This window comes from Bos indicus x Bos taurus, chromosome 21 (assembly GCF_003369695.1).
Source record: "Bos indicus x Bos taurus breed Angus x Brahman F1 hybrid chromosome 21, Bos_hybrid_MaternalHap_v2.0, whole genome shotgun sequence".
In the NCBI taxonomy this organism is placed as follows: Eukaryota; Metazoa; Chordata; class Mammalia; order Artiodactyla; family Bovidae; genus Bos; species Bos indicus x Bos taurus.
The window spans coordinates 6,705,094-6,720,501 of record NC_040096.1 but is presented as its reverse complement, the minus strand read 5'-3'; the positions used below and the strand labels follow the sequence as shown (position 1 = coordinate 6,720,501).

Sequence of the window (15,408 nt, the reverse complement as noted above, 5' to 3'; positions counted from 1 at the left end):
CTGGTATTTGGGGATCAGGGGTCAGGTCTTCAAAGCTGAGCAGAGCTCAATGACTGGGACTCACGATGTCAGTGTCAGGGTTGTTATTGGAAGGTGTGGCCCTCGGCATCAGGGGCAGAGAGGGACCACCATGAAAAAGCTGGCTCCCCCCGGTGGCATCCACAAGGGGTTACTTGTTGGCCCTAACAGGTTCCAGTGAAAAATCATCTTCACTACAGGAATTAGATGTCGAGGGATCTAAAGGATTCTGACAACCTTCTGTCTATTCTATCACACAGAAAAGCACACGTAAGGATCATGTTCCCACCTTTACCAGATACCTGGGGCTGGAGGAATGGTGCTGGGAAGTCTTAAGGGCAGGACAGGAAGCTGAGGAACTTACTTGCAGGGCACCTACTGGTGCTTTATGGAAGGACCAGGAAACTGACCTTGGAATTGTGCCAGCACCTGAGATACCAGGATCATGAGTTTTGAATAAGATAAAGGTCAAAGGTGATGTCAGATTCCCACAGAGACCCAATGCTTCTGGGGAGCAGAAACATCTCCAGGTAGGGGAGGGCCAATGGACCAGTTGGAAACGCTAACTTTTGCCATGATACTGGGTGATGGGACCCCAAAACAAACGCTGATAAAGTTGACAAAATTTCCTTAGATGGGCAGAAAGAAGGGGCTGGTGTTCTTCGAGAATCTAGTAAAAAGGCTGTCACTTTGAAAAAGTTGCGGAGAGCAGGGTAGGCCCTGTTTTGGAAAGCATTTATGAGCATCGCTCTGTTTGTAAAGCAACAGCTGGGATGGCTGCAGAGAAGAGTGCCAGGCTGGACCGAGCCAGCGTGGGAAAAACCACAGGGCTGATGGAGACCAATGTGGATGCCAACCTGAGGAACAGCATGTCCCAGGCTGGCAGCAGGAAGAGCAATGTCCATTATGGCTTCCAGGACGCGGATGGATGGGCGGCAGGTGAGAGAGTTGGGAGGGGGCAGGGCTGTCTGGGACCCAGTAGGGACCCCTGGGGGCTGCTTGCCCACGAGCCTGGTGTAGGCACTTAGAAACAGGAGCTCCTGTGCCCACTCCCAAGTCAGGTGTGAGAGGGCTATCTTGGTGTCTGTAAGTGGTTTGCAACTCCTCTATAGGATGGTGGTCTTCACTGCACACCTGCCTACTAGAGGTTTGGTCTGCATCCATCTCATCAGACTTTGGGTTTTTCAAGTGGAGACCATTTCAAAGAAAGACTTAGATACTTTTATATCTACAAAGCAAGGAATGTGGACAAAGCCATGTTTTTAAAAAGCAGTGATAAAGGTTGAAATAAAAGCGTTTCATGAGTAAACCTCATTTTAGCCAAAATAGCTTAATTCTTAAGTTTGAAGCCAGAAAAAGATCATGTCTTACATAAAAAACATCTCAAACAGCACCTTGCCACACAGATGGGGAGATACAACATGAGGACGCTTGAGAGGGGTGCCTGGGTAGGAGGTTAGCCACCTCCATGCAAAATCCAGCCCAAGACAGGAACACGGGAGCAGGGCTGGGGGGACAGGGGCACAGCACGTCCCATCCCAGTGAGCTCAGGCCAGAGGCAGGCCCTGTGCGAGGCAGCATTCAGAACAGCTGTGTGTCCGCTCAGCACTAGTACTACCCTGGAACCTGAGCACGAGGTGGACCTTTCGGGGACTCATGGAGAGCCTGAGAATTGAGTTTAGGACACACTCAGAGGATCTTCTGTGGTGAAGAAGGGGCTAAACAGAACAATGCTTGGGCTTTAAGCACAGTTTTGTCAGCTCTGTCGAAGGCAATGAAGACCAGTGCGGAATGCAACTTAATCCTTCTATAGAAAGATGAGCAACCATCCATGCAGTTGGCACTGGGAATTTGGGGCACACAGTACTTCGTGAAACCAGTGTTCTTTTGGGTTTCCATTAGATTGAGAGCAGTTATTCTTTTTCCAGATAATGAGTCACCCCGAGAGCCATCCACAGCCTACAGGAGCTCCCACAAGTTGGGTGCTGCACCCTTGCTGCTCAGGCTCTGGCTGCCTGAGCGCTCCTGGAGTTACTTTGGGGGACTTAGGCTACCCCAATTCCTTACAACTTCCTTCATTCACTCTTCTATCACCTGCCTTCCTGTCCAAAGCTGGTGGTTCCTATTCAGCCCCTCCCCTCATCCACCTTGGGGTTGGCTGCACTTTAGCCAAACACGACAGTACTGCTTGGTACCTGCTGATTGCTCACTATGCCTAAAATATGAGTTAAAATCAGTGGCCTGAGAGCACCGTGTCAGCATTTCGCTGACCCAAATTAGCGGCTTGATCATCCAAATCAGTGTTCAGAACATAAACTATGAGTCAAACATTTTTGTTTTACCCAGAAAACTGTGGGCAGGTTTATCCTCCACCACACGAATCCTTCGAGCTCCAGCTGGAATGATGGCAGCTTCAATATAACCTGTATTGACAGATAACACACAGGTGAGCCAACATACCTCCACCCGCCAGTAGAGGCTCACAGCAACCCCCACCAAAACCCGCTGCTCCATCCCCACGGTGACTTCAGAGCTCTGAGAAATCAAGCTGGTCAACTAATAAGAAGCGTTCTTCTATAGCCAGAATATCCTGGCTGCCCAAATTCCAGAGAGCACCATTTGCACGTGTTACGAGTTGAACTAGGTCCCTCCCACCCCCAAATCCATATGATGGAGTCCTAAGCCCCAGGACCTCAGAATGTGACCTTATTGGAAACTGGGCTGTTGCAGACGAAATTAGTTAAGACAAGGTCATATTGGAGCAGGTGGGTCCCCAGTCCTATATGACTGGTGCAATTATAACAAGAGGAAGACTGGACACAGACATGTACACAGGGAGAACTCTGTATAATCACGAGGCGGAGATCAAGATGATGCCTCTTACAAGCTGAAGACTGCCAGCAAAACACCAGAAGCAGGAGAGAGGCATGGGACAGATTCTTTCTCACCTGCACGAGAAACCAACACTGCCAACAACTGATCTCAGACTACCACCCCCCAAACTGAGACCGTGTGCGTCTCCTGTTTATGCCTCCCTGTGGTACTTGGCTGCAGCAGCCCCAGTGAACTACGAGCCTGGAGTTGTGTGTGAAGAGCACTGCCCTGGAGCACGGGTGCTAAATGCCCCCGGCCACACCATCTACTAGGTTCCTTCCATCTTTGCTGAACTTTGTCCCTGGTTCTATGGGATGACGGCAGAAACTGGGCTACTTGCCCTATGACAAAACCACTGCCTTATCACCAGGTATCATTTCCTGCTTTCATTGCCCTTTGGACTTTTCTGCAACCACTGCAGTGAATACTTCTGTCCATTTCCCTGAGTATTTCCAAGTATAATGGGGTCCCTCAGAGGCCAGGGCCTTCCGCCCATGCTCTGACCCCACACATGCCCAATACGGCAGGTGGTTAGTGAAGTTCTGGAAGGAAATGACTGAGGCTGCCAGGGAGGAAGTCAGGGGCTGGCAAAAGCCTGGTTAACAGGGCAACTGCGTCAATTAATGAGCCCAACATAATAGCGAGATTCTGAAATGTAGGCTGGTAACCACTTGGTTTTGGTTTACATTTGGGTTTTAGACAAAGGTAATACACATTTGCTTCAGCAATTTAGCTGATGATCCCAAATTAGACGATAAATCCTACCCCTGTAGTTCCCAAATGTGATCATCAGAATCAGCAGGGGAGTTTTAAAAATGAGAAATTTCTGGCCCAAGTACGTAGAGATTATGGAAATCTATTTTGAGCAGTTTATTTCCTCATTTTCTCATGGTAAACATGGCTCAATTTTCATTATAAATATAGTACATGATAATTCAAACCAACAAAAGGGGAAAAACTAAAAACAAACATTGAAAATTATCCTTATTTTTGATGACCAGCCTTTTCAGCAACTTTTAATGCGTATAAACATATGCACATCATTTTATGCCAACAGAATACCGTATATAGTTTTAAAAGATCAGGGTCAACTTTAAAATAATTAAGAGTTTTGTCTGGCAATGTGTACCCAAGGTGCAAAATTTTAAAGTTATAAAAGGATACGGTAGAAAGTATATTGATACTATAAGATATTGGATTGGTCAAAGACTCCCGTAAAAATGCAAATGAACTTTTTGGCCAACTCAATATATCCTATAGTTGACTGTCTTTATAACACTTATCATTTATAATAATTTGTGTATTTTAGCTTGGTTTCTATGTTGCTAACTGAAATGTGCCCAAATGACAGTTTTGTTTCTTCCTTTCTGATCTTTTTGCCTTGGATTTCTTCTCCTTTCGGGCTGGAACTTAAAAAACCACATTGTGGGCCACATGAGATAGTGACATCCTTGTCTTATTCATGAAGTTGGAGGAAGGGAATTTTCCCACTGAAAATGATGTCAGCAGTGAGAATATGATAGGCATCATTTATCAGGTTAGGGAATTCCTCTTTTTCCCTAGTTTGTTAAGAATTGTGTTATAAAGAGGTACTGAAGTTAATCAAGTGCTTTTTTGCATCTACTGAGATCATCATACTTCTTTTCTCCCAGACAACACAAAAATCTCAGAGCAGTTTAATGGCAGTCATGCTTCTCATGGCTAACATGGTGTGTGGGTCAGTATCTTAGCTCTGTTTTTCCCTCATCCATCCATTTTAGTTCACTGTTCTCTCTTTTTTATTTTGATGTTTTCCTGTAAACCTTTAATTATATTTACACTTCTAATACATGACTTATCAGCTATAAACTATTTTAATCTCTGGATATTAAAAGATGAGGAAATCAACATAATACATTGCCCTTCATTCTCTTACACTGCCCTTCAATATTTACTGAATCATTTCTACACTGTTAATTTACATTTATCTTTTGCACTCTAAGATAATTCCTGCAGTTATTTTAGTCCTAAAAATTAATTTAATGTTCACTATGTGTCCTTTTTCCAGTTTTTCCAGCAGATTCTTGCTTGCCTCAAGTTAGTTCTCTTTGAGATGGACTCAAAGAAAATTATAGCTTCTGAATTGTAATATAGTAAAATATACTATATATACATACATATATATACATACATACATATATGTATACATACATACATAATATATATATATACACATGTATATATATGTTGTTGTTAAGTTGCTAAGTCGTGTCCAACTCTTTTGTGATACTGTGGACTACAGCCCGCCTGGCTGCTTTGTCCATGGGATGTCCCAGATGGCTCAGTGGTAAAGAGTCTGCCTGAAATTCAGGAGATGCAGGTTCAATTCCTGGGTTGTGAAGATCTCTGGAGAAGGAAATATATTTCCTTCTGCCACTGAAAAAATATATATATTATCAATTTGTTAGTGTCCTTTCTTCAGGGATACCGAATTATTTATGTTTGACCCGCTTTTTCTTCCATAACGCTCATTCAGTTTCTTAGCCCTCTGATTCTTTATTTCCACTCTGCTTTGCTCGTTTTTCTCAGTCCTGTCCTCCATGCTTCTCACTGTGTTCTCAGCGGTGTCCCTTTCCTTTGAATCCATGCAGACGTGCTTTCTGTAATGGACTCATTTTCTTCCTCTGCCCTTTTCCTCAGCTGAGTCTCATTTCATTTCCCTCTGTTGCTTCACTGGCTGTTCCTTGAGCTCTCATGTCTTACCAATGAGTTCTTTCATTGAGGCTATTACTTAATCAGTTTTTGGAATTTACAGCAATAATATTGGATAATAATTTTCAGCTTCTCCTTGGTAATATTTTGCTGGTGAGTTTTTTTTTTCTTTACACTGGTCATTTGTTCTTGTCCCTTTCCTCCTTTTCCTATTGCAGTATATCTGTGTTGATCCTATACTAATTCTCCTTCTAAATTTATTACCAGTTTTTAGCTGACACAGTTTTAATTGTACCAACTGCTTCTATGTTTGTGTGGTAATAACAGGACTGTGTTATGGGCTAACAGAAGTTTCCCTTCAGTTCAGTTCAGTTTGGTCGCTCAGTAGTGTCCGACTCTTTGCGACCCCATGAATCAGCACACCAGGCCTCCTTGTCCATCACCACCTCCTGGAGTTCACTCAGACTCACATCCATCGAGTCGGTGATGCTATCCAGCCATCTCATCCTCTGTCGTCCCCTTTTCCTCCTGTCCCCAATCCCCCCCAGCATCAGAGTCTTTTCCAATGAGTCAACTCTTCACATGAGGTGGCCAAAGTACTGGAGTTTTCAGCTTTAGCATCATTCCTTCCAAAGAACACCCAGGGCTGATCTCCTTTAGAATGGACTGGTTGGATCACAGTAAAATTTGTTAAGACATGGGTTTATATGTATCCGTGAGTTAATTTTTAGGTTTGTAAACATTTACGTATTTTAAATTTACAGAAATATACATGTATATTTTCCCATTATAAAAATTTTAACACAGGCAAATCCCACTCCGATCCCCTGTGGGAACTGCCACTATCAGTCTGATTGATGTATATTCATTCAGATATTTTACTGCTTATACCAATGTCTACACAAATACAAATATGAAAATATCACACAGAATATGTTTTGTCTATATTTTATTTAAGTGTTAGGAAAAGCATGTGAGTATTGTATTATACCACATTTTTTTTAAGAAAAGCAGGCTGTGTCTTCTATCCATGTATATATAGCTCTCCTTATTTTTCATTTACATTGCAATGTAGCTTATGCAACTACTCCCCTACTGATTTAGGTTATTTAAAAATTGTCATTTAGGACATTAAGGTTATTTCAAAATTGTCACTTTTAGAAAATATGCTATATCATATATACACGGGCGTCACCAGATGGTCAACACCGAAATCAGACTGATTATATTCTTTGCAGCCAAAGATGGAGAAGCTCTATACAGTCAGCAAAAACAAGACCAGAAGCTGACTGTGGCTCAGACCATGAACTCCTTATTGCCAAATTCAGACTTAAATTGAAGAAAGTAGGGAAAACCACTAGACCATTCAGGTATGACCTAAATCAAATCCCTTATGATTATACAGTGGAAGTGAGAAATAGATTTAAGGGCCTAGATCTGATAGATAGAGTGCCTGATGAACTATGGAATGAGGTTCGTGACACTGTACAGGACACAGGGATCAAGACCATCCCCATGGAAAAGAAATGCAAAAAAGCAAAATGGCTGTCTGGGGAGGCCTTACAAATAGCTGTGAAAAGAAGTGAAAAGCAGAGGAGAAAAGGAAAGATATAAACATCTGAATGCAGAGTTTCAAAGAATAGCAAGAAGAGATAAGAAAGCCTTCTTCAGCGATCAGTGCAAAGAAATAGAGGAAAACAACAGAATGGGGAAGACTAGGGATCTCTTCAAGAAAATCAGAGATACCAAAGGAACATTTCATGCAAATTTGGGCTTGATAAAGGACAGAAATGGTATGGACCTAACAGAAGCAGAAGATATTAAGAAGAGATGGCAAGAATACACAGAAGAACTGCACAAAAAAGATCTTCACGACCCAGATAATCATGATGGTGTGATCATTCACCTAGAGCCAGACATCCTGGAATGTGAAGTCAAGTGGGCCTTAGAAAGCATCACTACAAGCAAAGCTAGTGGAGGTGATGGAATTTCAGTTGAGCTATTTCAAATCCTGAAAGATGATGTTGTGAAAGTGCTGCACTCAATATGCTGACAAATTTGGAAAACTCAGCAGTGGCCACAGGACTAGAAAAGGTCAGGTTTCATTCCAATCCCAAAGAAAGGCAATGCCAAAGAATGGTCAAACTACCGCACAATTGCACTCATCTCACACGCTAGTAAAGTAATGCTCAAAATTCTCCAAGCCAGGCTTCCTCAATATGTGAACCGTGAACTTCCTGATGTTCAAGCTGGTTTTAGAAAAGGCAGAGGAACCAGAGATCAAATTGCCAACATCTGCTGGATCATGGAAAAAGCAAGAGAGTTCCAGAAAAGCATCTATTTCTGCTTTATTGACTATGCCAAAACCTTTGACTGTGTGGATCACAGTAAACTGTGGAAAATTCTGAAAGAGATGGGAATACCAGACCACCTGATCTGCCTCTTGAGAAATTTGCATGCAGGTCAGGAAGCAACAGTTAGAACTGGACATGGAACAACAGACTGGTTCCAAATAGGAAAACGAGTTCATCAAGGCTGTATATTGTCACCCTGTTTATTTAACTTATATGCAGAGTACATCATGAAAAATGCTGGGCTGGAAGAAACACAAGCTGGAATCAAGATTGCCAGGAGAAATATCAATAACCTCAGATATGCAGATGACACCACCCTTATGGCAGAAAGTGAAGAAGAAATAAAAAGCCTGTGATGAAAGTGAAAGAGGAGAGTGAAAAAGTTGGCTTAAAGCTCATCATTCAGAAAACGAAGATCATGGCATCCGGTCCCATCACTTCATGGGAAATAGATGGGGAAACAGTGGAAACAGTGTCAGACTTTATTTTTCTGGGCTCCAAAATCACTGCAGATGGTGACTGCAGCCATGAAATTAAAAGACGCTTACTCCTTGGAAGGAAAGTTATGACCAACCTAGATAGCATATTCAAAAGCAGAGACATTACTTTGCCAACAAAGGTCCATCTAGTCAAGGCTATGGTTTTTCCAGTGGTCATGTATGGATGTGAGAGTTGGACTGTGAAGAAGGCTGAGTGCCAAAAATTGATGGTTTTGAACTGTGGTGTTGGAGAAGACTCTTGAGAGTCCCTTGGACTGCAAAGAGATCCAACCAGTCCATTCTGAAGGAGATCAGCCCTGGGTGTTCTTTGGAAGGTATGATGCTAAAGCTGAAACTCCAGTACTTTGGCCACCTCATACCAAGAGTTGACTAATTGGAAAAGACTCTGATGCTGGGAGGGATTGGGGGCAGGAGGAGAAGGGGACGACAGAGGATGAGATGGCTGGATGGCATCACTGACTCGATGGATGTGAGTCTGAGTGAACTCCGGGAGCTGGTGATGGACAGGGAGGCCTGGCGTGCTGCGATTCATGGGGTTGCAAAGAGTCGGACACGACTGAGCGACTGATCTGATCTGATCTGATCTGATATGAATATGCACACAAGACCCCTCAGTGAAATACTAGCAACCTATTTCAACAATGTAAAAAGAGATTATATGCCATGGTCAAAGATAATTTATCCTAGGAATTCAAGGTTGGTTCAACATATAAAAATCTACCAATGTAATTTATCTGAAAAGGGACAAAACACTTTTTCATTTCAATGGACACAGAGAAAGCATTTGGCAAAGTTAATACTATTCCATGATGAAAATACTTAACAAACTAGGAATAAAAGGAAACTTCCTCAGCCTGATAAAGAGCATTTATAAAACCCCACAGCTAACATCAAACTTAATGGTAAAATATTTAATGGTTTACTTTTAAGATCAGGAAGAGGAAAAGGATGTTCAGGAAATGCTGTTGCCAGTTCTGTTCAACACTGTACTAAAAGTTCTCTCTCTGTCAATTATGCAAGAAAAAGATTTTCAAAAGGCATTCAAATTGGAAAGGAAGAAGTAAAATTATCTCTATTTGCAGATGTCAAGACTTTATATATAGAAAAATACTAGGGAAGCCATTAAGATATGATAGAACAGGTTCAGCAAGATTGCAAGATATGAGATCAATATACAAAAATTGACTGCATTTGTATTCATTAGGGTTAAACATTTCCAAATGAAATTAAGAAAAACACTTGACTTAATATTAAAAACAAACAGGAATAAATTTAATAAAAGATGTATAAGATATCTACACCAAAGACTACAGAAACCTAGTTGAAAGATATTAAAGAAAATATAAATAAATGGAATGACACTACATGTTCAGGGATCAGAAGACTTAACATTGTTAAGGTGGGAATACCTAAAAATTGATTTACAGATTAAACAAAATCCTTACTAAAATTCCAGCTTTTTTTCCCCCCCAAAATGACAAGGTGATTCTCAAATTCATATGCAAATGCAAGGGATCCAGAATAGCCAAAACAATATTTAAAAAGAATAAAGTTGGAGGACTGACAATTCTTGCTTTCAAAGTCCTAGTCAGCTCCTGTAATCAGGACGACGTGGTACTAGCCTAAGGACAGATACTTCTATTAATGAAATACAATTGAGACTCTAGAAATAAGTCCCTTATTGATTTCTTAAAACAAAAATGCCAAGATATTCAATGGAGAAAGAACATTATTTTCAACAGCGTTGGTATGACTGTATATTTACATACAAAGGAATGAAGAGGGACTTTTACCTCAAACTGTACATGAAAACCTAACTAAAATTGGTCATAGACCTAAATCTTAGAGCTAAAACTATAAAATTCCTAGAAGAAAACATTGAAAGAAGTCTTTGTATCCTTGGATTAGGCACTAGTTTTTTAGATAGCAAAAGTGAAACGGTACAAGTCCCTGTATTCTTGTCTTTTGAAGTACACTGCTGACTCAAGAATTAATGACTGGGAAATGTGAAGATGCAAAAATGAAGAGTGGCTGTTGGGCTAGGGAACTGGTAACGATTCAGACTATAATTCTGCCACATAGCAGAATCACCGAACTCCCACTTCCCTGAATGACATAGATAAAGGCTTGACACACATTCCTAAGTTGTCTGGGAAACAGACCCCTCCAGATGAAAACTGCTTATCAACAAGAACACAGACTCTAGACTGGTTGAAACCAGAAAACTGATGATGCTTGAAACCTCACCCTGATGCCAACCAACCCAAGAATTGTCCACAAGCTGATGATGCCCTTTTCCTTGAACACTGAAAAACTTCTCACCATCCCCTCCAGGGTGGGTCATACAATCTTGAGGGCAGCAGCCCACTGTGGCCCCCTTTGCCTGGCAAAGCAATAAAATCCACTCTTTTCTACTTCATCCAAAACTCTGGGTCTGCATTTCTATTCAGCACCGGTGAACAGAGGCTGAGTTTTGGCAACAAACGCACAAGCAACAGAAGGAAAAAAAGGAAATGGATCATATTAAAATTTTAAACTTTGTGCTTCAAAGGATACCATCAAGAAAGTGAAAAGGCAAACTCATACACTGGGAGAAAATATTTGCAAATCATTTTGATAAAAGAACTATGTCCAGAGTATATAAAGAAACCTTACAACTCAATTATAAAGTGGCAAACAATCCAATTTAAAAATGGGCAAAGGATTTTAATAGACATTTCTCCAAAGACGATGCATGAAAGGCCAAAAGGCACATGAAAAGAGCCTCAGCTTCATTAGTAAGTAAAGAAATACAAATCAAAACAACAATGTGATACCACTTCATACTTACTAGGTATAAAAATGATGAACAATAACCAGTGCTGGAGAGAATGTGGAGAATTTGAACCCCTCACTTACTGCTAGTAGGAATGTAAAATGGTACAGGAATATTGGAGAAGAGTTTGATAGTTCCTCAAAACAGGAAAAATAGAATTACCATACAACCTACCAATCCTACTCCTATATATTATATACCTAAGAAGAATGAAAAATATGTCCATACAAAAACTTATACACAAATGTTTATATCAGCATTATTCATTATAACCAAAAAAGCAGAAAAAACTCAAATGTCCACCAAGTAATGAATGTATTTTTACATTCACATTTTAAAAATATGAAATCCATTTTTACAATGGGTATGATTTAGCAAAAAAAAAATATGAAACACTGATAAATGATACAATATGGAAGAAACTTGAAAATGCTATACTAAATTACTAAGGCCAATCACAAAGATCACATATTGTATGATGCCATTTACAGGAAACGTCCAGAACAGACAAATAGACACAGAAAGTAGCTACCTAGGGCTGGGGTAGGAGGAGGGAGATGGGGAATGACTGCTAACAGGTGTGGGGTTTCTTCCTGGGATGACTGTGGTCATGGCTGAAGAAAGCTGTACATTTACTAAAGCCCTTTGAATTGTACACCTTAAAAGGATGAATTTTATGGTATGTGAATTAAGCCTCTGCAAAAGCGCTAAAAAATCATAAATTGCATTGAACAGCTTTGCACGTCTATCTATGCATATATACAATATCACACACATCAGCTGTGAGAATTGCTGGGTCAAACATACCTGCAGTTCAGTTCAGCTCAGTCGCTCAGTTGTGTCCGACTCTTTGCGACCCCATGGACTGCAGCATGCCAGGCCTCCCTGTCCATCACCAACTCCTGGAGTTTACTCAAATTCATGTCTAGTGAGTCAGTGATGCCATCCAACCATCTCATCCTCTGTCGTCCCCTTCTCCTTCCTTCCATCTTTCCCAGTATCAGGGTCTTTTCAAATGAGTCAGTTCTTTGCATCAGGTGGCTAAAGTATTGGAGTTTCAGCTTCAGCATCAGTCCTTCCAATGAATATTCAGGACTGATTTCCTTTAGGATGGACTGGTTGGATCTCCTTGCAGTCCAAGGGACTCTCAACACCACAGTCTTCTCCAACACCACAGTTCAAAAGCATCAATTCTTCAGCACTCAGCTTTCTTTATGGTCCAACTCTCACATCCATACATGACTACTGGAAAAACCATAGCTTTGACTAGATGGATGTTTGTTGGCAAAGTAATGTCTCTGCTTTTTAATAAGCTGTCTAGGTTGGTCATAACTTTTCTTTGAAGGAGCAAGCATCTTTTGATTTCATGGCTGCAGTCACTGTCTGCAGTGATTTTGGAGCCCCCCCAAATAAAGTCTCTCACTGTTTCCACTTTGTCCCCATCTATTTGCCATGAAGTGATGGGACCAGATGTCATGATCTTAGTTTTCTGAATGTTGAGTTTTAAGCCAAGTTTTTCACTCTCCTCTTTCACTTTCATCAAGAGGTCTTTAGTTCTTCTTCATTTTCTGCCATAAGGGTGGTGTTATCTGCATATCTGAGGTTATTGATATTTCTCCCAGCAATCTTGATTCCAGCTTGTGCTTCATCCCAGTTCAGCATTTCTTATGATGTACTCTTCATATAAGTTAAATAAGCAGGGTGACAATATACAGCCTTGAAGTATTCCTTTCCCAATTTGGAACCAGTCTGTTGTTCCATGTCCAGTTCTGACCGTTGCTTCCTGATCTGCATACAGATTTCTCAGGAGGCAGGTAAGGTGGTCTGGTTTTCCCATCTCTTTAAGAAGTTCCCAGTTTGTTGTGATCCACACAGTCAAAGGCTTTGGCATAGTCAATAAAGCAGAAGTAGATGTTTTTTTGGCACTCTCTTGCTTTATCTGTGATCCAACAGATGTTGGCAATTTGATCTCTGGTTCCTCTGCCTTTTCTAAATCCAGCTTGAACATCTGAAAGTTCATGGTTCACGTACTATTGAAGCCTGGCTTGGAGAATTTTGAGCATGACTTTACTAGCATGTGAGATGAGTGCAACTGTGTGGTAGTTTGAGCATTCTTTGGCATTGCCCTTCTTTAGGACTGGAATGAAAACTGACTTTTTCCAGTCCTGTGGCCACTGCTGCATTTTCCAAATTTTCTGGCATATTGAGTACAGCACTTCCAGAACATCATCTTTTAGGATATGAAATAGTTCAACTGGAATTCCATCACCTCCACTAGCTTTGTTCGTAGTGATGCTTCCCAAGGCTCACTTGACTTCACATTCCAGGATGTCTGGCTCTAGGTGAGTGATCACACCATTGTGATTATCTGGGTCATGAAGATCTCTTTTGTATAGTTCTTCTGTGTATTCTTGCCACCTCTTCTTAATATCTTCTGTTTCTGTTAGATCCATACCATTTCTGTCCTTTATTGTGCCCATCTTTGCATGAAAATTTCCCTTGGTATCTCTAATTTTTTGAAGAGATCTCTAGTCTTTCCCATTCTATTGTTTTCCTCTACTTCTTTGCATTGATCACTGAGGAAGGCTTTCTTCTCTCTCCTTGCTGTTCTTTGGAACTCTGCATTCAAATGGGAATATCTTTCCTTTTCTCCTTTGCCTTTCATGTCTCTCCTTTTCTCAGCTATCTGTAAGTCCTCCTCAGACAACCATTTTGCCTTTTTGCATTTCTTTTTCTTGGGTATGGTCTTCATCACGGCCTCCTGCACAATGTCACAAACCTCCGTCCAGAGTTCATCAGGCACTCTGTCTCTCAGATCTAATCCCTTGAATCTATTTGTCACTTCCACTGTATAATCATAAGGGATTTGATTTAGGTCATACCTGAGTGGTCTAGTGGTTTTCCCTACTTTCTTCAATTTCAGTCTGAATTTGGCAATAAGGAGTTTATGATCTGAGCCACAGTCAGCTCCCGGTCTTGTTTTTGCTGACTGTATAGAGCTTCTTCATCTTTGGCTGCAAAGAATATAATCAATCTGATTTTGGTGTTGACCATCTGGTGATATCCATGTGTAGAGTCTTCTCTTGTGTTGTTGGAAGAGGGTGTTTGCTATGACCAGTGTGTTCTCTTGGCAAAACTCTATTAGCCTTTGCTCTGCTTCATTCTGTACTCCAAGGCCAAATCTGCCTGTTACTCCAGGTATTTCTTGACACTACTTTGGCATTCCAGTCCCCTATAATGAAAAGGACATCTTTTTTGGGTGTTATTTCTAGAAGGTCTTGTAGGTCTTCATTGAACCATTGAAACTGTTCAACACACATGCAAATTGAGTTTCCGTTCAACATACATGCAAATTGAGTATTTCTTAAGTAAAACTTACTGCTTTGTGCTAAGTCCTAGGACTGTTTCCAAGAAGTCAGCTTTAGAGAAAGAAGCTTGTTTTCTAATTGTGCATTAGAGTGAAGATGACAACATCATTACCACTGTGGGAAAGTGTAAATATTGACTTTTTCTATAGATCAAAAGTGATCAGATATTGACAGGTTTAGCCTAAAACCAAAAATAACCAAACCTAGAATGTCTTGACTCCTGCATTCTATTCAACAGAGGTCAATAATAAATCTGTCTACTGAAAAAATATACATGCAGTTTAAATGTTAAATGTACATCAAATTGCTCTCCATAATGCCTTAACTAATATAGAAGTTAGCCATTTCTATAGGAGAATACATGTTGGTTCACATGTATAGATACTTGATATTATCATCAATCCTCTTGATATTTGCTAGTCTAAGATGTGAAACAGTATGATATCAAGATGTAATTTGCATTTCCCTCATTGTCAGTGTGGATCTGCATCTTAGCATATTGGTCATTTGTGTTTTCTCTTCAGTTAACTACCGTATTCACAAATGTTGTCCATTCTCCTACTGGCTTGTTGTTTTTATCTATAAGCAAGTGCCTTGAAAATATATTTTATATCTATTAATGTGTATTTAATATATTTTGGACTGAAACTCTTAACTAGACTTGCATATATTTTTTTCTGTCATTTGTCATTTCTTTATGTATGGTGCTTTAGATTCCAAGGTTTTAATATGATAGTCATAGTTTTAATAATTGAGATCTCCTTTTTGTTTTCTGATTGCTTCTTCTC

The 15,408-nt window shown here is 40.6% G+C and overlaps 1 protein-coding gene across 3 annotated transcripts in view; it reads right to left on the bottom strand.

Moving 5' to 3' along the window:
• Positions 1 to 15,408, bottom strand: part of ADAMTS17 (ADAM metallopeptidase with thrombospondin type 1 motif 17) — a 406,748-nt gene that overhangs the window by 92,563 nt on the left and 298,777 nt on the right. For all 3 annotated transcript variants that reach the window (XM_027520979.1, XM_027520980.1, XM_027520981.1), the window contains exon 16: positions 2,361 to 2,441. In XM_027520979.1, the coding sequence (XP_027376780.1) occupies positions 2,361 to 2,441 (81 nt within the window). The remainder of the gene's footprint in view (positions 1 to 2,360; positions 2,442 to 15,408) is intronic.